We start from the raw sequence: 24254 nt of genomic DNA, 5'->3' as shown, positions 1-24254 counted from the left end.
GTGCTTAACCAACTGAGCCACCCAGGCGCGCCCCGAGTGTTGTACTTTTGATCAGGTTCTTGACCAAATCAGAAGGATATATTGCCGTTCTGGGTCACTTCTCTTAACAATAAGATGTTCTCTCGCTGCAATTAGGAAGCGCTGGAGGTCCGTAAACCCCAGTTCATCTCTCGCTCACAAGAACGGCTGAAGAAGCTTGAACACATGATCCAGCAGAGAAAAGCCCAGCGGAAGGAGAACCTAGCGCAGAAGCAGAGTCTCTTTCCTGTCCGCGCCAACAAGAAGCAGTTCACGGTTCCCCACCCTCTCAGCGGTAAGCTACAGGTGGCTTGGGGGGGCGGGGCAGGTGGGACGGGTGGTCTGGGAGGACCAGGACCTTCATCCAAGGTGATGATGCACGTGATACCCCTGACACGCACAGGACGCGGGTTTGTGCCGCACATCCAAACCTCGGTGTTGTCCTGCAGCCTGCTCTGGGAGCCAGCCCGTGGCGGGAGCTGATACAGGGTGCTGAATTCAGCAGAACCAGCTTGGGACACAAATTTACCACTACAGCTGGGAAGGAAGCCACATAACTCTAGCAGCCAGGGTAGCAAGTTCAAATTCTTGGCTCCTAACAGACATTTGCGAGAGATCCCCTTTGCCCTTTGTAGGTTGCAAAACAGATCTCAGGGTGAGAGGTTGACTCCAGCTTGTCTACATCAACATTTGTCATCCTGAAACCCCCTTTCCTGCTGTGAGCGCAGAGCGCGGATGGCCAGCTTTCCCCCCCCCCACGGTGTAGCCAGTGTCAGGCTGGCCCCGTGAGGGGCGGCACTCGAACGCTCATTAGACGGGGGGTTCTCCGGAATCTTCTCTGGGCCAGGCACCATGCTGGGAGGTGGGGATAGCACAGTGAGCCAGACTAGATTTGGTCCTTCCTTCACGGAGCTTATAAACAGACTATTAAACCAGCAAGAATAACAGGAAGGCTTGAGGGCAACAGTGGAGACATCGGAGCCCATACTGATGGCCTGCCAACTCAAATCTTAAAATCTGGAGGCCTGGGGAAACCTCCATTTTATTCCTTTGGATAGAGGAACAAGATCTTTCTTCCTAGGAAAATGTTCTGGCCCCCAGGACACCAGGGGTGTGAAATAATGCATATAAATCTGGATAAAAGTCCTCTAGGGAAATAACCATATTCAATAAAATGCAGCTTCGCAAACATTACCAAGATCCTGCAGGGGAGCCTGGGCGACGGAGGACACAGGGTGTTATCCCAGAATCCCTGCTCACCTCTGCAGTCCCCGTGGACAGGCTATCTCCTTCATCCACCCGGGGCACTGCGGGTCCTAAGACCCAGGCAAGGATGCATCCTTCTTGTGGTAGAGGATTCAGGAAAACACCTGCTGCTCTTTCCCAGTGTGCTTAAAAAAAGAGAAAAAAAAAAAGTTGACAAAATGAATGTGCGGAAAGTTCCCCTCTTTGAACATGTGTCTCACATTTTCAAGCTGCCTGGCAGATCCAGGCTGCATTTGGGTGTGTTCCCCCAGGGACCAGAATCTCTGGCTCGACAGAGAGAAACCTAGGTTCGGTGCAGACTTCTCAAGTTACTACGAGGAACCAGCCCTTGGCCACCAGTGGGAGCCCCCCCCCACCCCACCACCCCGGGGACTTTGACGTCTCCCCTTGTCTGGAGAAGGGCTACAGGGGTGCTCATGATGTGCGGGCCGGCTGGCCTTGATAGTTTTGAAGATCCTGCTTGTTCAAAATGGTTAAGTTAACAAATATGTTGCCAACAAACATAGAGCAATGCCACTGGAGAGCTCAACAGAACCACATACAAAAGATGTCATCCGATCAGCTTCCTTTTTAATCAGTCCCGTCCTTTGCGTAGGAAGAGATGGAAGGCCAGAGACGCTCAGGAGCTTCTTCTGGGCGGGGCTGTTCAGCAGCAGTAGAGCTGGGGTTCTCATCCTCGGGGCCAGCTACCTACTGGCTGTGCCACACTGTGGGTGCCGAATGGTCTAGAATCACCATCATCTCAAATATTAGGGAGATGCCCGTTGGTCATCCCTAGGGCTGCTTTAAGAAGTGACCACAGGCCGGGGGCGCCTGGGCAGCTCAGTCGGTGAAGCATCCGACTTCGGCTCAGGTCATGATCTCAGGTTCGTGAGTTGGAGCCCCGCGTCGGGCTCCGTGCTGACGGCTCAGAGCCTGGAGCCTGCTTGGGATTCTGCGTCTCCCTTCTCTCTGCCCCTCCCCTGCTTGTGCTCTCTCTCTCTCAAAAATAAATAAACATTAAAAAAAAAAAAAAACCCTTTAAAAAAGTGACCACAGGCTGGTTGGCTAAAATAATAGGAATTTAATCTCTCAGAGTCTGGAAGCCAAAAGTCCAAAATTAAGGTGTCTAAAATGATTGGGTTTTTGTTGGAGGCTCAGAGGGAGAATTCATGGCTATGCCCCTGTCCTCGCTTCTGGTGGCTTCTGGCAATCCTTGGCTTACAGATGCATCACTGCTTTCTCTGCCTCCATTTTCACATGGCTTTCTCCCCTTGTCTATGTGTCTTTGCAGGCAAATTTCCTCATCTTAGAAAGACATGAGTCACTTGATCAGGATCCACCCTAATCCAGTATGACCTCATTTTCACTTGCATACTTCTGCAAAGACCCTATTTCTGGGTTAAGTCACAATCACAGACTGGGTGGGGGGTGAGATTTGAACATATATTTTTGGGGAGACGTAATTCTACCCACTACAGTATCCAACTGTGGTGTTTTCCCCTAAGCAGGTCTCCTTACAAGGTCACGTTAAATGAAATATATATACTTTTTCATTTAGAGAAAGAGAAGAGAGATCGAGTGATGGAGGGGGCAGAAGGTGGGGGGAGAGAGAGAGAGAGAGAGAGAGAGAGAGAGAGAGAGAGAGAGTGTCTTAAGCAGGCTCCATGCTTAGCTCAGAGCCCAATGTGGGGCTTGATCCCAAGATTCCCCGGGATCATGACCTCAGCAGAAATCAAGAGTTGGACGCTCAGCCTACTGAGCCACCCAGGCGCCCCTAAATGAAATCTTTAAAGGATATTTAGATCATTTAAATATTCAAATATTCAAAATATATTTATAATTTTAAATCTATACGTTTATGAATATATTTAAATATTCACAGGAACATTTTAAAATCATATGTAATGAAAGGTGATCGGACCCAGTCCACAGCTTTAAATCACCGAAGCACCCTTTGAAGTCCCCCAGTTCTGAGCTCGCCCCAGCAGCTAGGATGCCGTGGGCAGGACTTTGGGGCATGGATTTTATGGCCGTTCTGCCCTTCCCTGCGGTATTTATGTGTCGATGAGAGCTTCAGGCTCCTGTTTGTTTGTGTTGGGTCAGTGAAATCAGACAACTTCTGAAACCAGAGCCTCGAGTGTTTAAGCCCCACGAAACGAGTCTCCAGCGCACATCTTGCCTTCAGCCTGTCCACTGGCAAGATGCTAAAAGTGAGATGAAAATGGTTTTCTTACAGGCGAAATTAGTTAACAGGTCATATGTGTGCACGAACTCCAGCTACGGCTTCAAGACGGCGGTTAGAAGGAGGACTCGGGTTTGCTTTCTGAGCTGGGGTCGCTGCCTCCCGGCGGGGTCTGCCCAGGACAGACCGGAGAGGCGCGGGTGGGCGCTCTGCTGGCAGAAAGACACCTGCTCCGGCAGGGGCCGCCCCAGGAAGCGCCTGACCTGCAGGGACTATTACGGCGAAGGCCGGGGGGGCCAGCGCGGCTTCCTGTTGACCCTTGGATTCTGAGCAGTTGTGAAGGCTCGGGGCGGGGACAAGCGTGTACGTGCATGTGTGTGCACACGTGTGTGAGCATTATCGGGGCTCCCTCTTTGTAGATGGGGATTTTCATGGACAGCTGAGACTAGAGAGCGACAAGGAAGTGGCATTATAAAGGCCCTGCCTACAGCCCGGCCTGTCTTTACTGTCTCACCAGCTGGAGTTTGAATTCTCAAAGTGAGGACGCGTCCGCTTGCTCGCCGGGAGCCTCCTGGGCCACCTCTGGGCGGGCTTTGGCAAGTGACATGAAAAGCCTTTTCATCCACCTGTCAGTAAGCCTTTCTTGAGAACCCGCTGTGTGCCCGGTACAGTCCCTGGTCTCACGGGCCTCCCCACCTCGTAGGGAAAGGGTGCAGGCGATACTTGGGGCTGGGGGTGCCTTCTGATGGGGAGACCTCGGAGCCGCGCTGGGATAGGTAGAGACCGCGCACGGTGGTGCGGGGTGGGGGTGGGTGAGGGTATAACGTCACAGCAGAGAGAACTGTCAGGGTGTCAGTTTGGCTAGGACTAGACTGCCAAGTGGGGGTGCGGATCGAGGGGGGGTGACCATAGATGCCGCTTCCAAATTGAACCTCATTTCGAGGTCGGAAGCCCCAGGCGGGTCATGGTAGGCAGTCCCAGGGCAGGGCAGTGGGATGCGGGATGATGGCAACTGGGCAGAATGGATACACTGCGGTGACTGTTGAAGTGTGGAGGAGAGAAGGTGAGAGAAGCAGCCGAAGGAGGAAGGCAGGAATCACGCTTTGCTCTCCGCCTCTGAGGGTACAGACTCTCCCGTCTAAGGGCCTCCCCCCTCCCTTCCCCCGTCAGGGCTCTTTTGCCCACGTCACCATGGTTACCCAGGCTGTGGACCATCATCCCCATGCAGCTCCCTGGGTCCCGGGGGTTGGTCGTGTTCACGGGCCGACCCTCACCGGGGAATTGGAATGTTTCAGAATTAGTCCCTGCTTCCCCCTTGCAGAATGAATCTGGGGCGGGACGAACCGAAAGCATCGGGTATGGCGACCTCAGACATAGGGTGGGGTAGGTGGGTTGGCACCCACAGGCATAGACAGCACAGAACCTGTAGCTCGTAGGTGCTCAGTCGGCGGCAACCCTCACTATCCTCTGTGGACCCAGCCCAGAGCCTCCTGGATTTCACCCCTGCGACCGAGACCCCTCCTAGCCTGACTCTGCCCCCCTGCACCCAACCCTGCTCAGCTGGTCTCATTGGCTGTCCTTCCTTGCCTCAGGGTCCCTAAACCCGCTGGTAGAAGGCTTATCTGTCTCTACTTGTCTCTGCCCTACAAAATCCAGCCTCTTCCTTGATCTCTTGCCCCCAGGGCTCTTCCTTCTGCCTCCTGCCGTGCCGTCCTGGACCCTGTGGTGGTGTGCACTTAGCTCTTTCTGAATCGCTGTGGCTGTGGCCCTCCCAGCTTGTCCCCGCAACCCGTGAATGTGTAGAAGACCCACGAGGAGTAGCCCCTTCTTCCATGAAGCTCTCCCTGATATTCCCATCCACTCCCCTGCCCCCTCCCTCTTCCATTTGAGCGCTCGTGGCTCCTGCACCTCTCTGGATCCCCACCCTCCTGACTGTCTTCACTTTGGATTACGGTCCTGCGGGCGTGCTAGTCAAATCGCCCTGGATTGTAAATGCCGGTGGGCGCGCGCCTGCCGCCCTGAGTCACTCTGGGCAGCCCTCCCGCACCCGAATTAATCTGAATTGCGTTATCCACACTTCCCAAGGTGATCCAAGTCAGAGCCATTCAAATCACGGACCAGCAGAGGGACGGAATTCTCCGGAAGGCGCTGCAGAATTCCTTCTCCAGCAGATCTGCCTTCAGTGATGATTCTTGGCTGGAGCGAGCATTAAAATTAATTTGCATTCCCAGAGCATCGAGCTGGAGAAGTGACCCAGCAGATATGAGATGGCTGGGGAAGTCATCGCAGTAATAAAAATGTGCTGTTCATCACGCAGCTAGCTGAGCACCAGCCCCGTGGTCCCACGTTGTTGCCTGGTCTGATCTCGGGAATGTTTTTCCATAAGACATCTGAATAAATATTTGGGGGTAGTTCTCCCGCCATTCCTCACAAAGGAGTTTTTAAATGCGCTTATCAGATAAAAGTAATTGTTACTTCATCAGCCTGCAAAGAGAACAAGGAGCATGATTTAGCTAAAAGACTCTTTCCCTGGTTCAGAGATACTCCTTTTCTCGATTGCCTGGATTTTATTTTCCAAATGATTTCCCTCTTATCCCACAATGCAGTGCAGTAGTAAACCTTGCAGTGACACTGAGGACATAAATCTACTTGGCAATGAGAAGGAAAGTTTATTCATCATCTGTAAATCACCATATTTTGTGGTTCTCGAAAAAAATCCTGGGAAACCCTGGAATTGGAGCAAACAATGACTCTCGTATCAACAGTTAATCTTTCGGACTTTCACCAACTGTTGCTGTTTTATGGTGAAGAGTGTGATTTGAGCCATTGTTAAAGTTCCTTTAAATGAGTAATTTAGGGGCGCCCGGGTGGCTCAGTCGGTTGAGTGGCCGACTTTGGCTCAGGTCATGATCTCGTGGTCCGTGAGTTCGAGCCCCGCGTCGGGCTCTGTGCTGACAGCTCAGAGCCTGGAGCTTGTTTCAGATTCTGTGTCTCCCTCTCTCTGACCCTCCCCCATTCATGCTGTATCTCTCTCTGTCTCAAAAATAAATAAATATTAAAAAAAATAAAAATAAATAAATGAGTAATTTAAACTTGCCTTTGAATACACACACCTTTTAAAGAAAACGTGGGGGCAAGTACACCAGATTTTCTTTCTAATAGAGTTTAAATCCTCTAGCTACAAATAATAACTTTGAAAACAGCATTACAACTGTTAAAGGCACTGAGAAGTTGTGCACCAATGAAGACTGCTTACATTTGTTTAACCTTGTTTTTCCTAAACTTTTTTTTGTTTTTGTTTTTACCTTGGAATGCTTTGATCTACTTCTTGAGAGTTCACTTTGGAAATGTTGTTCTAGGAATCTTTGCTTATAGAAAGATCTACTATGCTTTGCTAAGGAAACCCCAACTGGAGTGTAAGTCTGCCGTTTCCCACAGCAACCTGGGACGGCGGGAAGGGGGCCTTACCCTCCTTGCTTGTATTCTTTTGGTCTAGCAGTGCCAGGAAGCAAGGGTGGAGGGCCGTGGGGGCCTCTGGGCAGCAGACTGTGGTGCCGGCTTCGCAGTCTGTGTTCGGCTTTGCCCCACTGGATGCTTGTGCGTTGACAGGCCCTGCCTAGACCGTGAGGGTTCCCCTGGCATCTGCACCAATGCCATCATGCTGGTACCCAGCACGATGTCCATCAGACAAGAGGAGCCAGGTAGTCCCTTTGGAACGTATGTCACAAGCGTGACCGTGTGACATAATGGGAGAAGGAGGGGGCTTGTCTATACCAAGAGCTCAGACAGGAGTGATGCGGGGGAGAGATCTCGCGGACACAGTCTCGCCTTCCTCTGTGGTCCCCGTGGCTTTTGTGGGAGCCAACAGAGAGCCTTGGGCCCCTTTATCCTTTGCTGGGTCTTTGAGGAGTGATTAAGTAATAAATGGAAATTTGTCTTTGGCCGCAGGGATGGAGTGTGGATGGAAAGGAGCAGGGGTGTTGGGGGGGGGGGTGAGAAAGCAAACAGAGTAGAAGAAATCCACCCCTCTTGTCCTCAAGGGGTTTCGCGCCACTTGGGGAAAGAGCTGGTCTGGCAGACAGCTGTAAACCAAGTCTAGAGCCACGTCGGAAAAGCCCCTGAGGGCTTGTGCTGCTGCTTTTGGTCTGAGTTCAGGATCTAACCAGGGAATTGCGTAAAGACTCCATTTATCTCCAAAACTGTTCTTAGTAGACATGTTTGACCTGGGGATCTGTTTCCTTCAGCTGGAGCTGTGGTCCCCGGGCCCCGTCTGCACCATGCTGGGTCAAGAGTTCTCCCATCACAGGGCGCCTGGGTGGCTCAGTCAGTTATGTGTCCGACTCTTGGTTTCGACTCAGGTCACGATCTCCCGGTTGGTGAGTTCGAGCCCCACATCGGGCTCTGCACTGCGCAGATCCTGCTTGGGATTCTGTCTCCCTCTCTCTCTGTCCTTTCCCCCACTCACTTTCTACCTCTCTTTCAAAAAAAAGAAAGAAAAGAAAAGAAACTTAAAAAAAAAAAGAGTTCAGTTACGAAGATCCGCCTGTGTTCTTGGTGAGCCCTTCTCATCACCGCACCATCCCCGCACCCAGGCTCTGAACTCGGGGTTGAATCTCTGTGCAGGAGCTGAGCTCTCCATGAAGAGAACGAGTGAGTCTTCTCTAACCAGGAGGCTTCGTACTCTGCTTCTCACACTGAGCCTGCAAAGAGAAACGGATGATCCCCGGAGACCTCTGGTTTATTTTTCATTTCCGAATGTTGTATGCCTTCGCCAGAAGGATCTGAGAGCCTCACTACACTCGCACACTTTGATAGCAGCCTCTCTGTTGTGTGGCCGGGTGGTGATTGGGACGAGCATCACTTTCACTTAAATGCCAGCATCTGGGCCGCGTCCACCACCTTCCGGGCCCCCGGAGCAGGCTGTTCACGGTGTGGAACTGTCATTCAGAGCAGGATTCCACCGAAGGCTTGAACAGATCCGAGAAAAATGGGAAACGGTTATCCAGCCCAAGACTTCATCAGCTCAAGAGCACTTCGGAAGCAAGCGGCCTAAGAGTCTTTCCACTTGCCTTTGTCCGGTGTGATGTGTACCATTTAATTTCTGGAGGGCTAATTAGTCCAAGCGAGACCCCTTTGCTGTTGCCTCTGTCAAGCAGATTAGAGATCCCATTGAAGGGAGCTGAATAGAAATGAGGCGCAAGTAAGGACATTCAACTCTTGAAAACCACCACGTGATTATTCCAGCGGCCGGATGGTCAGCTGCTCATTGGCTCTGAACAGCTCACTGGCAAAATGAGCAGCCTTGTGATCTCAGAACACGAGATTTGGGGGGCCTTTTTTTAGAGAACATCCTCAGAGATGTTCCCCCCAAACACACCCCATTTTCATTCCTTTTGGGAGGCCCTGTCTCTAATAGAAGATTCTGAGAGGTGTAGACTTGGTGTCTACACTCCAAAGTGGTTTGTTGGCTCCCTGCTGGATTCTCTCCAACAGGCATCCCTTGGTTTTGGTGTTTCTAAGATAGGGGAAGCAAGTGCCTGAAGGATTCTTCAAAGTGCTCAGGGTGACTGCAGAAAATGAGCTTCTGGGAGGGCATCGTAGTAATAAATCCAGTGTGAACTTGATTATCATTTAGATTACTTGTTCAATAGGGAAAATGAAGCTTTGCAATCAGAGCGGTAGATAAGGGCTCTGTGCGCAGAGGAAAAAGAACCTCAGCCCCATAAACAACCAATCTGCTGGTGTCTGGGTGATCCTTGCTGCCTCCTGGCAGTACTGTCAGCCCCCTGAATGTGGAGTCCACCCATCTGTGTGTATGTGTGTGTATATGTGTGTGTGTATGTGTGTGTATTCACATGTAGGAGGTGAGGGCTGTAATAAACACCCACAGGTATTTATAGAGGGGTGTCGGGGCTCAGCTTTTACTCAGCTGTTCTCCCAGAGCAGCCTCCGAAGCACCAAAATCTTGGTAGCTGGTTATTGGCTGACTTTGAAACAGGCAAGGGCTTAAGCATGTCTGGCCTTGCAAATTAAATGATCAACACAGGCCCTATGGCTCGGTTACGGTAATGAGCCAGACACAAGAGATTGGGAGTGGGGGGGGGGGCAGGGGCGCAGGGCACGACTTTCTAGAAATACAGAAATGGGCAATTTACCTTAGTCATTTTATTGAAAAAACTGAAAACAACCCCCAAACTTCCTCGATCTGAATGTTAATGAGAAGTGACTACAGCCATGGTTTTCTTTCCTCTATATCAGTGAGTTAGAACAACAAAGCTTCAAGGAAAATCCATAAAAGACCAGTAAGCAGGCTGAAAATTGTTCTCGCCCGTCACTTTAATTTCATAAAGGCAGAATTTTCATTCCAAGAGAACGGATAGATGCGATTTCGCTGTATTTTTGAGCAAAGCTCATGCAGGATGGTTTCTATTCCCTGAAATGAGGTCCCAGACGGGTCCCCTGCACCTGTCCTTGTAAAACCATCTCTGGCTGCAGGCGGGTCCCAGAGGGGCTGCCTCATTCCTCTCCACCGTTGGGGACAGCTCTTCCTTTTTCAAGATTCGGCTTAGCTGTCTGCTGCCCGGAAGTCTCCCCCAGAGCCCTGGACCCCACACAGACCCTTGGTTCTGGCCCCTAAAGGCCTCATTTATCTGGCTCTCACCCTGGGCTTAGTTCCCCGGGTGTCTCACCAGAGCGCCGAAGAGGTGAAAGCATTAACAGTCATCACATGAACGGCCAGTCCAGCGCACAGCCTGGACGTCACCCTGATTCCTGTCTCCCGGCCCACACCTCACTTTGCACATGGGCAGTGTCCCTGAGGCTGGAGACCACCTGCTTCCCGGCCCCGGGAGCACCGCCGTCTCCAGGATCCCCCCCCAGGTGCCTGATCTGCCTCCCTTCGGCCTGTTTGTACCCCCTCCACCCGGTTTGCGTATGAACAGCCACCGGTCGTCTCCTAACAACACACGTCGGATCTCCTGTGTGAACCCCACGTGGCTCTCTGTCTCTCTCACTGTGGAGAAAAAGCTCCTAAAAACAGGCCTGCAGAGCACAGCACGGATGCCTCCCAGTTTGCGTGCACGTTAGCATCATCTGGAGCTTGGGGTTCACGTTTCCAATGCCCACGCGCGGGCATCGTGGTCAAAGCCCCCTGGTGGTTGTCAGGGGTGACCTGGGGGGAGAATGTTGCTGTCTTTGATCTTGGGCCAGCCACTGGCCTGACGTCACCTCGCGCCTCGTGCCCTCCTCCCTCCCTCGTTGGTTCCCACCAGGCCTCCCCACTGCTGGTCTTGTGGTCATTTGGGTTGTGGTTTAAATACCTCCTCCCCCGAGGGGCCCTCCCGACCGCCCCAGCCCCCCTCTACCATGCGGCCATCAGAGCACTTTCCTGATTCTTTGTGGCCAGTTTGTAAATTATCTGGCCTCCCCCCTCCACAAATGAAATTCATGGTGGCAGGATCCTACCTACTTTTGTTTTCTTCTGAGCCTCCCCTGGTGACGTAGGAGCTGCTCATTAGATGTAGGAGGAAGGAGGATAAGAGAAACAAAGTTTGGGTGCCTCTCATGGGAAGGGAGCTGGCACTCATCAGGACGCCCCAAAATATGGATTCTGCAGTACGAATTAGCAGCAGTGTTCTGAGGTCAAGAGCCTGTGTGGACGGGGCTGGACTGATTGGGGCTGAAACCCAGCTCTTTGAAGTCTGATTACCCGGACGCTAAAGCACAAAAAAATCACGCGCATGTCACAGGGTTGGTGTGCAGGTCAGGGGAGATCAGGTAGGAAGGCGTCCAGTGAACCCTAGCGGTCCTGCTATAAATCACAACGTGGACCCCTCGGATGTGACACACGGCTCTCAAAGTGCCAGGCCGGGCTCTGTTCGCCCCCGTGAGGTTGGGAGCCATTAGCGACACCCTTGTTTTATTTCACACAACTTCCTCCAGGGGCATAGACCTGCCGCCTCTCTCTTCCCTCCCCAGCAGAACAAAAGGTCTCACCGTTCATCCGATGTGTTTGGTGCTGTTAGGAAAACTCAAGTCAGCAGCCGAGGAGCAGACACTTTCCCAAAGCGTGGGTGGAGCCCACCAGCTGGGGCGCGCCCTCTTGGACCGAGCCCTGCTTGTTTTTTGTACCTAACGGGGCTGCTGGGCCCCGAATTCAAATTTCCGCTGAGGCACAGCAGGCCACGAAGAGTTCAGAAAACAAAACAGTGGAGGTGCCAAGGAGCTCGCATTTGCTTTTGTTTCCTCTTGGAAACAAAACCAAAGCTCCATTGTGGTATCAGGTGCTCTAAAGAAACAAACTTTAAAAAAAAAAAAATCTGATTTCCCAGAGGAGACGGCGTACAATTGGATTAAGATTGTAAAAAAAAAAAGTCACAACTCCAATTTGTATTCGTATTCCCTTGGAACACTGTCTGTCTGTCCGTCTGTCTGTCTGGGTTGACTTCCCTCTACTCTTGAGCGGCTCCTGAGCGAGTGCTAATCCAGGTTTGAGTCTAATTTTTTGTAGAGGTTCCTTCTCCTCGCCTGAGTGGGGGTCTTCAACCAGTCATACAAGTGCTCACCCAAGCGCATAAGTGCCCACCTTGAGGTGCCACCCCGTTTCCTTGGGAAAGTGATTAGGTTGTGTCTGAGGCTCTCCACTCTGGCCTGGTCCTACCTGGAGCGAAGGCCAGGTGTGGGCTGCTGGGAGGCACCCTGGAGATCTTCGCGGTGATGTTGGCTGCTCCTTTCTAATACCTTTCCAAACACTGGGGACATTTCCCTCTAGCTGGGAACATTCTTCTGATTGTTTTGACCCCTCTCGTATTTCTTCTCTGAGTCTTCCCTTTGAAGTTTAGCAAGGGTGCCATTTTTTCTTTTGCGTTGAGTAACCAGACAGACTACAAGCTCAGCCACTGTGTTGTTTCCAACTTGTAAATCAGTACCAGTGTTTTCTTTCTCCAGAGGGGACAAATTTGTTAGCATCCCTCTCTTTACCCACCCCCCTTCGTGTATATTCATGGAAAATTCTGTAAGCCCGAGAAGTCTTGCGTGGCTCTACTGAGGGGATAGATCCACGTGGAGATTAATAGAGACACATGGGGTCTTTGCTGGGGATCCCAAGGAGCCCCTTTCAACTCTGTGACACTTAGCTAGGATGCTGCGTTGTGTGCCTGCTTTGCTCAATGGAAGGGGTAAACTGGTCACTGTCTAGGTGTTTCAGAAAGCGTGGCAGCTTCTCAGCTGTAACTCCATGTAACACGTACCCCAAGAGTATTTTTGTGTGACCGACTCTTGGTTAATCCATAGGGTGGAGAGCATCGTGGGGATTTAAGTTATTGCAAAAAGGTACATATACACTGTTTTGAAAACATACATGCTAATTTGGGGCACCTGGGTGGCTCAGTCAGTTAAGCGTCCAACTCTTGCTTTCAGCTCGGGTCACGATCTCATGGTTTGTGAGTTCGAGCCTTGCGTTGGGCTGTGTGCTGACAGTGCAGAGCCTGCTTGGGGATCTCCCTCTCGCCCTCTTTTTCTGCCCCTCCTGCGTGCGCACGCGCTCTCTCTCTCTCAAAATAAACCGTTAAATAAATACGTACCACTTTTAATCTACAAACCTCATTGTAATTAGTAATATGTATTTACACTGAAAACATTCCAGACTCATAGTGATTTTCAGTCAGTGTGCACTTTCTCAAAGGACCCTAGACAGGCGTTCCTACTATGTTGTTGTCCGTTGCCTTTCCGACTCTGAAAAGGGGTATTCCCGCCGTGAGAATGGATTCAGAGGCTGAATGTCCCTGGGGGGGGCCCACTTATGAGTATCAACCCTTGCTCTCAAAATGCTCTAGTGATAGCTGGGAGACTTCCTTGTCCTCAGAGGTACCAAAAACCTAGTGTGGAGATCTTTTGTGGGTGAAATGACCAGACACCCGTACCCAAGGTGACCCTGAGGCATTTTGGGGCCACCGTAGCACTGCCACCCGCACCCTAGGAATGTTGCTAGATGAAGCACACGAAGGAGTCACTGTCTACAAGGTATGTTAGACACTGACCTTGTACTTCACGCCCGCATTTAACTGTCATCAAGACCAACCTGCTGGTTGTCAGTTTCAGTCCATTTATGGTATGTGAGTGTCCACTGAGCCCTGCCGTGTTTGTGACAGGTGGGGGCTTAGACTGAGGCTCAATAACCAGGTACGTCCTGGGCCCACTGTAACGTTTCTCTAGAAATGTGCAATAGCCATAGCTTCTGAAATTAATCTTTCTGTTTCTTTCCAGATAACTTGTTCAAACCCAAAGAAAGGTACATTTCGGAGAAGGAGATGCACCTGCGATCTAAAAGGTACTTGGTGGTGGTTGGAGGTCAAGAAGTTGTGGGGGAAGATGGCGGACGGGGGTGCCGACGCATCCAAGTGCCGTCCAGAGCGGCCATTGTTGTCAGCTCTGCCTCTAAGGTCTGAGGTCTTCTTGGCCGTGAATTTGAGAAGCTGGCTGAAAGAAGTGCGTTTGTCCAATCGCACCTCGGAACGTTAATGCCGTTCTTGGAAAAGCCTTGGGAAAGCGGTGGGTCTTGGCTTCTGAACTGATCCGGTAACTGGTCTCTGAGAGATCCCCAGGCTCATAATGGGAGCGCTTCTGCACGCTCTCATCGTCTCTGTGGGCAGGAGCCGTCGGTCGCGGTGCACCTTTGAAGGTAATTTCGGGAGGAGGACAGAGGTGGTTTCTCCTGAGGGCCTGGACGGTGGCGGAGCCTGCCGAAGAGAGTCCAAACTTGGAGGCCGCTGGCGTGTGGGAGCCCGCAAAGCCACAGAGGGGCACGCGCTGGGCGTTCCCGCTGTTCCATCCCCAGCGGGCTTGGAGGCCTCGCCATCCACAAGCTAGCTCTCCCTGTTCTGTGTGCCTGGTTGCTGCCCTAGACCCCTACTAATTCTCACCCACCTGCTGCACACAAAGGGGGCCATTCTTTCTGAGCCCCAGCCTCGTCACCAAAATGTTATAACTCAGCAGTGTTGGCCAAGTGTTGGCCGTTTTACTGTCGTGCCAGTAAAATGTCATCAGTTTATCATAAAGTATCTAGCGCTGGGAGGAGCTGTAATAATTAAACCAAACTGATAGTGTGCTGAGAGAAACTATGGAAATAGGAAGAATATGTTTCTCCACGGCCCAGGCACAGCATTTCTGCTTTTACCATGATTGTATCGCTTCTGTGATAATTAGCCAACTTCGGTCATCTGCAGGGAACCCCTTTGTGAGTGAAAAAGTGCAAGGGAGGAGAAAGGGGGCCATCCCATTAGCAACCTGGTTCACCGCCTTCTAGCTGGGGGTTTATAGGGCCACTGGGTTTTCAGACTTGCCGTTTTAGAAGTGTAGGGTTGTGTATACCTCAGGCCAAAAGTATTCCTTTTTCAATTCACTGAAAAAATTCAGCCAACTCTCTCCCTCCCAGTCTCCAAACCCAAAACTGCTATTATGGAGCCTTGCAATTAAAATGATAGAGCTCAAGGCAGCACTCATGGTGGACAGGATCGTCCTATCGTTTTAGTAAAGAGGAAACTGAGGTTCAGAGAGGACACACAAGCCAGGTTAAGGTGCCTCCCCTGGAAGGAGTCAGTGCTGGGGTTTTCACTCTGTGCCCTGAATGGGCTTTGACCCTGGCCCTCAGTCCTCAGTCGCACCAGAGCTTTCTTTTCTTTTGTTTTCTTTGTTAGTAGTTTTTATCTTAAAAACTCAAAACAGTGGAGATAAAGCTACAGTCCCCCATGACCAACTGTCTTACCCCCACATCACGTCCCTGCACCCAGGCCTTTCTTCAGAGACCCACGCTTATCAGCTGTGTATCCTTTCTGTGCCTGAAAATAGACTTTTACTTCTACATCTACAATTATCCATTTTTTTAAATTTTTTTTTTTACATTTTATTTATTTTTGATAGAGACAGAGCACAAGTGGGGGAGGGGCAGAGAGAGGGGGAGACCCAGAATCCCAAGCAGGCTCCAGGCTCCGAGCTGTCAGCACAGAGCCCGACGCGGGGCTGGAACTCACAAACCGCGAGATCGTGACCTGAGCCGAAGTCGGATGCTTAACTGACCGAGCCACCCAGGCGCCCCTACAATTGTCCAATTTTTAACCATAAAGGGCATCATATTATATATATTTTTTCCATAGCCTTTTTTCACTTTATGTCTGCGGGGTCTTTCTATGTCAAAAGATACAGTTATGGATGATTTTCCTCATTCACTTAAATATCTGCCCCGTGGTGCATCGTATGGATATACCGTAGGCTATTTAGAAAGTCCTTTTAACAAAATACTGCATCCAGGCCCCTAGGAGTGAGACCCGGAATTTTTATCTGAAATTTCCCACACGATTCAGATGGTTGGTGTCAGGAAGACGGTCTCTGTGCATCTGAAGGGATTTCCACCATGGAACTTTGGGACATTCAGCTTGCCTACTGATTCCTTACAGTCCTCTCCCTGGCCCTTTCTAGAATAGTTCCTGGATATGGCAACCGTGTGTTCATTTATTCATTCAAACCGTGTCAACGGCATAAGCTTTTCCCAGACGTTTTCTGCTACCTGGTCGGGGGACAGTGCTGTGTAGAGATGGACAGACCAAGGTTCGAAGCCCAGCCCATCCTCTAGCTGACGGACTTTACATGAGTCTCCCGGCCTCGCCGGGGCTCGGGTTCCTCATTCCCATGGAAGCAGGACACTGCGTGCCTCTCTGGACTGTTGTGACGATTGAGAACATTCACGTCAGGTGGTCAGCCCGGTGCTCAGAAACCAAGATAACGTCACCCGCTAATTTTGTCATCATTAATATTTTTATACTTCGTTAATTACTATTTTAACAGTGGAACCGATTAAACAAATTTTGTCTGGCTTTCAGACATGAAAGAACATGACAAAAAGGTGTTGATCCACGTGCCATGTATCTAGCAAAACCCAAAAGCCCGGGCGCAGACGCTCTACTGTGTCTGTGGATTCTCGCAGAAATATTGTTTGGTGTCAGTATGCAAACAGCTCCCGTTAGGAGGTAGGAAGGAAGGGTCCAGAAGAAGGTCTCTTGGGCCCCACTTCCCTCGAAAACTCCTCATTTTACACCAGGACAAGAGCATAATACGTATGCCTGAGACGTATTTGGAAGCAGTTTGATTAGGAAGGCATCAGGTTAAGGGGTAAATACACATTTGTGTGTGTGTTATTCCAGCACAATTCCTGTTATTTCCATGTATTCAGCGCTCTGTTTCTAAGTCACAGGAAGGTAAAAACAAATTGTAGGAAAATGGTCCCTGGGGCAAGTTTACACGGAGGGGCAAAGCAGTAGGTTTGGAATCTCTCGCTTTAAACAAGCATGTCTTAGACAGTGGGAGGGGGAGGTGGCAAAGAAGGGACGGTCACTCCCACAGCTGGCTTCTCAGCTTTGACCCCGGGTCGGGGGGAGGGGGGGGGCGGGGGGCTGCCCACTGGTGATGTCCCAGCTTCCACCGCCTGTTCTGGAGACAGAGCCGGTAGGGCAGCGCTGGGTCCGGGCGCCTCCCAGCTCCGAGACGGCCCCTCTGCAGCTGGGCTCCTCTTTGTAGAGGGAGAGCCTGCCGACAAGACAGGACACAGCTCCCCCACAGGCACACGTCGTCTTGCTACCATTCCACAGGTTTTCTGAATCTGTTTCAGAATCTATAATAACTTGCCGGAAGTTAAAAGGAAAAAAGAAGAACAAAAGAAAAGAGTGATCTTACAGAGTAACAGACTCCGTGCTGAAGTCTTCAAAAAGGTAATGGCCTGGCCCCAGCAGGTGTGATGTGTGCGTGGCTCACAGATGCTGAACCTGAACTTAACATGTTTGTCTCCTGCTTCCCTAGCAATTACTGGACCAGCTGCTTCAAAGGAACGCGGTCTAAACACAGGCCGCCCTGCTGACCCCCTACCTGGACCCGAGATGACTTCAAACGCTGGATCAACCATTAAACGTAGCGTCATCTTCATGAAATGAAAACTTATTTTATTTTGGATTTTTTTTTCAGAAAGGAAAACCTAGCTTCCTGAGTTGCTTACCCAAACCACGCAAGAACAGTAACCCTTGAGGAAATGGGTCCCCAGACTCTAGAGGGGTGACCGGTGGGATGCAAACCTCTAGACACAGTCCCTTCATTTTTCCACTTTGGAACTTACTTTTAGATTTGGAGTTTCAGCCAAATCCCACCGGGGGGGAAGGCCTTATCCGTTCACATGGGCCTAGATCCTGGGGGGTTATTGGTTTTTTTTTTTTAATCAAATTTTGGGACCTAAATCTATCACTTTTTAAGTATCAATCCCAACTTTTGCCAGTTCTGCAAACGCCAGGTTAGCACCTGTTATTCTTCAAAATTCCCTGGCTGTGTGGGCCACAGAATGCTAGGAGCTGACCTTGGAAGGTAGTGGGCACTCTGCCAGAGGCCAGGGGGCACGCAGCCTGCTCCTCTGTGACCTGGGGTGGCCAGGGCACCCTCACTACCCCACCCCGCTCTGAGTGCTCCTCTAGAAAAAGACTCTATTTCCACAGAAGCCAGGAGAGCAGAATTGGTGGGAAAAAAATTATAGGTGACCTCAGTGTTCACCACAAAGCCCCCTCCTCCCCAAACAAAGGCCGGCCGGGTCGCCAAAAATGGCCCGATGGCTCCAGCTCTGCTGTCTGTCCTTCCAACAGTTGACATTGTTCAATATTTATAAATGTGTGTTCGGGGAGTTAAGAACCTAACTAGTTTTTATCAAAAATGGAAATAAATGCAGTTATTACAAAAATTAAAGTATCGCTGTTATGTATTCCGCTTTATGAACCGAGCAGCCTCTACGGATGACACTCGGTGAGAAATGGCCTCTGACCTGCTCCTCTTACTGCCCCAGCACCCAGGTCAGGAGCCCCGTGCTTCCTGATGCCCGGGGGAGGAAGGTCGTCCCCAGAGAGCAGGCTTGGGAGAAGCCAGGCCCTGCCGGCACCCCTGTCCCCATCCTTCCTCCAATATTGCATAGACCATCCCTTTTTCTGGAACGCCTTTCATTTCTGTATCTGCCAGAAAACTGCTTAAGAACTCCAGAGTCTCTCCTGACACCTTCCCCTCTGCCCTGCCCTCTGGGATGAATTGGTGCTTTGTCCTTTGGGGGCACTGTATCAGGAGCCACCAGCCGGAGACGATCGAACAACACGGTCAGGAGAAGACTCCAGATTCAGGTCTTGGCTGCACTGCTCCCCGGTCTGTGCCCTTAGGCAAGGGTGTCGGTCTGGATCCAGTCAGGAGAGAGAAACCACACGGCAACTCAGACGGGGAAGCATGATATCCACAACCGTTTACCATAACGGGACTGGAGTAATGAGGGATTGGTGAGTGAGACGTCAAGGGAACTCGGAAGTGTGCAGGTGGCAGCGACAGTGTCCTGGAAGGAGCAGATAGGATGCAGAGGGATGATTGTGGCTCCGCAGGTGACAGGCATTCCTGCGATGCCCCTGCTGATGGATCTGGTTGAAAATCCTCCCTCTGGAACTTTCCAGAAGCCGGATCTCTAAGATGCACAGAGAGCCATGTTACTTTGCTCTGGTACTGCCTGGTGGGGGGGTGCTGGGGAAGCAGCCGCAGCCTGACCCGCAGGAGCCCGCTGAGCAAACTGCCCCAGGCCTAGAAGGCGGCACCCTTCTCTCCCACAGTGTCTCAGTCTCCTTTACCGACAAAGCTTAGCGTTGTGCCCGCGAGCGGAGGGAAAACACAGGGCCCAGATTCACTTCAACGGAGCAGGCAAGAAGGGCAGCTTTGCGAGGGCAAGAGGACAGAGGCGAACGCTGGCCCAGCACGTTCCTTGGCCCAGCCTCAGTTTCCTCACCTATAAAACGGAGAAAACTTCACCTCCTCGCGGTCGTTATGGGAACGGAGTCATCCATGGGAATAAGGTGCTCGGCAGCGAAGCGTGCCCGACCCGAAGCAAGCATACCCCGAGTGTGTCCTGTCACGTGGATGCAGAAGTGGAGACCTTGGGCGCAGGGGCCGTGAGTTGCTCTTTCCCATCATGCCTCAGCTTGGCGCTAAGGTGTGTGGGAAAGACCGTTAACTTTGTGGGTTGCCGCAGCAACAGTCAGTCCTACGAAGAGGATGCTTTGCAAGCTTACTTTTTCTCTCAAGCTCTTCTCCCCCTTAGAAACAATTTCCACAGTGTGGTTGATGCTTACCCTTGAGGTTAATTCCGGCTTCCTTGAACTTCCAAGATGGTACACTGAATTTCTATTCACATTTAGTGCTCTTTTAAATAGTTTAGGTCAAATCTTCATTAGTTCAGGACAGTCTTTCTCAGGTAAAGATCCTGCCGCACCTTTTCTTGTTTTCCTTTAATATCTCCAGAGAGTCTCCAAAGCTTTTCCTAGCCAAAAATTTAAATTCAGGGTCCAACCACTTCTAGACTGTTCTCCGACACTTTCTAAGAACTGGGTTTATGTCCCCTAACAACCAAGTATCTCAGAGTTCCTAGATGGATCCACCTTCCAAAAGTTGCCCATGGAGAGCTTACCCCCTCTGCAAACCTGATGCCAAGTCTTAAAATGTAAACAGTAAGTTTGGGGCACCTGGGAGGCTCAGTCGGTTAAGTGTCCAGCTCTTGACTTGGGCTCAGGTTATGATCTTGCGTTTGTAAGCTTGAGCCCCACCTCCGACTCTGAGCTGACGGTGCAGAGCCTGCTTGGGATTCTGTCTCCCTCTCTCTCTCTCTGCCCCTCCCCTGCTTGCTCTCTCTCTCTCTCTCTCTCAAAATAAATAAACTTAAATATATATGTATATATTTAAACATGTAATGTATATAAATATACACACACACACACACACACACACACATACATACATACACACAATAAGTAAAAGTCAACTTGGGATCGAATGCCATTGAATGAGGTATTTCTGAGGACACTTCTTAACTAAGCAGCCTGAGGTGGAGTTCTGGGTAATGCTGAGGAATTTGTAATGTCTGGCTGGAGCTGATCTTTTCTCTGGACAGCCAGCTCAGGACAAGGCTACATAAAAACGTCCTGGTTTCTGCTGAACTGAATTATTTTTTCCTTTTGTTTTTGTTTGTCTTGTAACGCTGATGAGTAAATTTCAGATATCCAGCATTTCCTTTCTGTTCTAATAAGGTTATAATGGAAACACAATCATGTTATAATAAATATGGACGTAAAGGCTTGAATCATAACAGCCATCCCTTATATTTCTCTCAGAATGGGTTGCTCACTTTCTGGGTTCTCTTACTAAAATCAGACCTCAGGAAAGACTTTAATGATTTTGAAATTCTAAGTAGCATCTACCTTTGTATCTTCAGTGATCCAATCTGTTCTGGAGCTGATTTCTTTCTCTTTTTTTTAAATGTTTATTTATTTATTTTTTGGAGAGAGAGAGAGAGAGAGAGTGCAGGCAGGGGAGGGCCAGAGAGAGAGGGAGACACAGAATCCGAAGCAGGCTCCAGGCTCCGAGCTGGGGCTCGAACTCACGAACCGGGAGATCATGACCTGAGCCAACATTGGACACTCAACCGAGTAAGCCACCCAGGTGCCCCTGGAGCTGATGTCTCTACCGCTGAGCGTACTTTGGGTTCTGGCGTGGAACTGCTTTCCAGTGATACAGCAGGGAGCAGGAGCTGAAGACTCGTAGCCGATATCCGTGAGCTCGAACCAAGCTGCACTGGAAATAACTTGAGAGGGACAGACGGTAACAGGACCAGCCCGTCTCACTGTGGTCTCCATGACTTCATGTCGAAGGAGAAATTCCTATTTCGGTATTTATCCTCTCTGCCAGCTGGTAATGGAATAATGGAAAAACAATTGCCTTGGTTTTTTTAGCCAGCATCTATTGCCAACCGAACTTCCTGGAAGCTGTGTGCTCCCCGAGTGAGTCAGCAAATGCTTGCTCAGATGAAACGAGGCTCTTTGAAAGAACTATTTGTGAAACGCCAGTTGCTGAAGAGCGGTTGAAAACCCCATTCCTTAGGCAGTTCTCCAATTTCGACGCTAGGGGTAAAAATCGCAGGCAGCGGACCCGGTCTCCGACTGTATCAAATGACCGACGGTCTGCGTAGGAGGCAGGTCGGATGCAGAAGGACCAGATGAGCAGGAAGGTGCCCGGCGGCGGGGACACAGGCGTCGTGGGTCAAGGATGTGAGAACGCGGCGCACAAGTGACTCACGGTGGCTTCGTGTGGGAGCGTTGGCGTGCCCGTTTAAAAGCAAAGGAAATGATCTGTGAAGTGACTCAAACGAGTCTATCAGCAGCGTTTGTATGTTGCGCGCACTTGCGCGGTTGCTTGAGAGTTGCCCGCGGTGTCTCTCTGAACGGGAGCCTTTGGGAAGCGCACCAAGGACTGAAACACTCTGGCAATCCGTCCAGATTTTTCTCCTTCTCTGTCTGTCCCCGGCTGCCAGGACGTCTCCCTGCTCATCGGGAGAGCCAGGCTGTCCGAAAATTCCCCGGGATTCCACGGGGGCCCCCCTCCTTTCTCCTCGCCGTCGGGCTGCTCGTCCGGGAGCGGCGGGCTCCTTCACGCAAATGTTTTCTCCACATGGAACCTAGCAACAACTTTGGCAAGTCTCCCCTAGAATCAAGGGTTGTTTTTTTTTTTTTCGAGCCAGTCGGCTGCCTCAGGCACAGTTCTGATCCTGAGACCCCAAGAGACTGTCTGAGGCAGTTGTCTGGGGTGTGGGTCTTAGAGGGGGAGGCGTTGAAAAAGTGCCATTTTTTTTTCTCGCTTCCCTCAGAAGGTTTTCACGTCCACATTCTGGATGCTGCTGTCACCTGCCAGGCTGCAGCCTAACCGTGGCCTTTCTCTCAGATCTCAGCACATCGGGAGCTCGGAGGAGGGGAGGGGGGGGAGAGAGAGAGCCCCTTCTTGCCTCTGGGATCTTCAAAAATGCTGGCTTAGTCTCACCCAAGCCTACAGTGGAAGAGAGCAAAGTTTATGGTCCAAACTGCAGCTGAGAAAAACCGTCATGCGTTTCTTTAAATCTTTTTTTTTTTTTTTTTTTATGAAACGGCACCAAGAGTAAAAGACATAGGGGAAAAAAGCATCCTGTTGATGACGTTCAGAGCACGCTTCCTTTGCTGGGTGTCTGGGCTTTCCTGACCTGCCTGAAATGGGACAGCAGCTGTAACTGACATCAGGGAAAAGATATTACAACCGTCACCCATGTTAAGTACATACGATGTGTAATACCCTTTCATCAAAGCCAACGAGGCTGCCTGCCTCCTTGCCCACTGATGTCAGTGAGAGGGAAATTATAAATCTTTTCACTGCTGCCGATTTATAAGGAAATAAAACCACAGTATGTGTCGTATCCACTGTGGTTCCTTGTGACTGATGTTATTACACGGATGCCGAAGGAATGTGTGGCGATGGTCCACTGAACGATTCCATGTTGCCAAATCTGTCCTGAACGCTGAAATCTGTTGAGTGCCTGTAGAGAAGTTTTGTGCTTGTTTTTGTTGAAAAGTATACGGTGAAGGCTGGTTAGGCGGGTTTAATTATTCTATGCTGACATAATTATAATTCCAAGTGTTGCTCTCGCAGCCGGAGCGTTTGTGAAATCAAAATGACAAAATGCTTCAGGATAGCTTGCTGGGATTTTGGTAGCCCATGACGTTTCGTTAGCAAGGCTGAGCCTGCGCCTCTCCAATCGATAACAAATATTTTTGCGTAGATGAAACCGGGATGTGTGGGCCTCGGGACTTCTAGATGGTGGAACTGATTCAGATCTGTGAAACGTGATGAAGTCTTTGTTTCAGAGTGGGGTGTTTCAGCCCTAATCCTCAGCGGCTGGGTGAGATTCCCCCCACTTCCCAGCCCCCCGGCACACGAAGCGGTTTCTGATTGTTCGGTCGTGAGCAGCCTCCGAACAGAAGGAAACCTGGACAGAAACCTGCTGAGCGTGGGACCCAGTTCAAATGTCTCTAAAAATAATGGCTTGGAATGTTTTTCTTCTGAGTGCTAACCACATGGCACACACGTGCCGTGTGCTTTATGTTGTAGGGGAGGAGAGATTTCCCTCACTCTGTCCTAGGTTCTCATCTAAGGCTTGTAAGGCAATAAGAGAAAGACAAACGGAAGTTTATCGATCTGTGTATCTCATGTCTCATCTATGCACATGAGACAAGCTCTGGGAGCAGTAAGACCCAGTCTCAGATCAGCTTCCCGGGTCCTCAGACCGCAAAGGACCTGTTCCGGACTGAATGTTTGTGTTCCCCCAGATTCACATGTTGAAGCCCTAACCTCCTGTGTGGCTGCGTTTGTAGATAGAGCACCTAAGGAAGTAATTAGAGCTAAGCGAAGTCATGAGGATGGGCCCCCGATCCAGCAGGGTTAGCGTCCTTGTAAGAAGAGACGCCAGAAAGCTTGCACTCCATCCCCCAAAGTGCACAAAGAGGTCATTTGAGCACACAACCAGGAGGTGGCTGCCTCTAAGCCAGGAGCAGAGACCTCAGAATGAAACATGGCTTGTTGGCCCCTCAATCTTAGACTTCCCAGCCTCCGGACTGTGCAGCGTTTCTGTTGTGTAAGGCTCCCAGCCCGTGGTATTTGTGGCAGCCCGAGTAGACGAAGACGGGACCCTTGCCGTCCTCTGCGGCCACACCCTTCCTTGCCCACGCCGCTGGCACCACCTACCCGGGTCTACAGCAGGTGCGCTCTCTGAACTTGAGTCTGCTGGTTCTCCCTGCTGCCTGGGCTCTGCTTTCCTGTTCTCAGGCACAGGGTAGCAGGACTTCCTCACACTTCCTGCATGCCTCCTGGACAGGCCCGGAAACATAGCGGAGAAGCAAATGAAAAC

At 50.7% G+C, this 24254-nt stretch overlaps 1 protein-coding gene and 1 long non-coding RNA gene across 12 annotated transcripts in view; one reads left to right on the top strand and one right to left on the bottom strand.

The window, feature by feature from the left end:
- Positions 1-18051, top strand: part of CUNH10orf90 (chromosome unknown C10orf90 homolog) — a 217122-nt gene extending 199071 nt beyond the window's left edge. For all 11 annotated transcript variants that reach the window (XM_053910031.1, XM_053910032.1, XM_019424621.2 and 8 more), the window contains 4 exons: positions 136-313; positions 13712-13775; positions 17106-17205; positions 17294-18051. In XM_053910031.1, the coding sequence (XP_053766006.1) occupies positions 136-313; positions 13712-13775; positions 17106-17205; positions 17294-17332 (381 nt within the window). In that variant the 3' untranslated portion in view covers positions 17333-18051. The remainder of the gene's footprint in view (positions 1-135; positions 314-13711; positions 13776-17105; positions 17206-17293) is intronic.
- On the bottom strand, positions 5526-7106 carry LOC109252278 (uncharacterized). Its single transcript, XR_002073925.2, has 2 exons — positions 6917-7106; positions 5526-5932 (listed from the first exon to the last, which is right to left on the bottom strand). It is a non-coding gene; the product is annotated as an uncharacterized LOC109252278 (long non-coding RNA).
- Positions 18052-24254: the final 6203 nt, after the last annotated feature.

The sequence above is a fragment of the Panthera pardus genome, unplaced genomic scaffold (assembly GCF_024362965.1).
Source record: "Panthera pardus isolate Hobbes unplaced genomic scaffold, ASM2436296v1 HiC_scaffold_22, whole genome shotgun sequence".
Lineage (NCBI taxonomy): Eukaryota > Metazoa > Chordata > Mammalia > Carnivora > Felidae > Panthera > Panthera pardus.
Note: the sequence above shows the minus strand (reverse complement) of the source record. Positions and strands in the feature narration are given on the sequence as shown.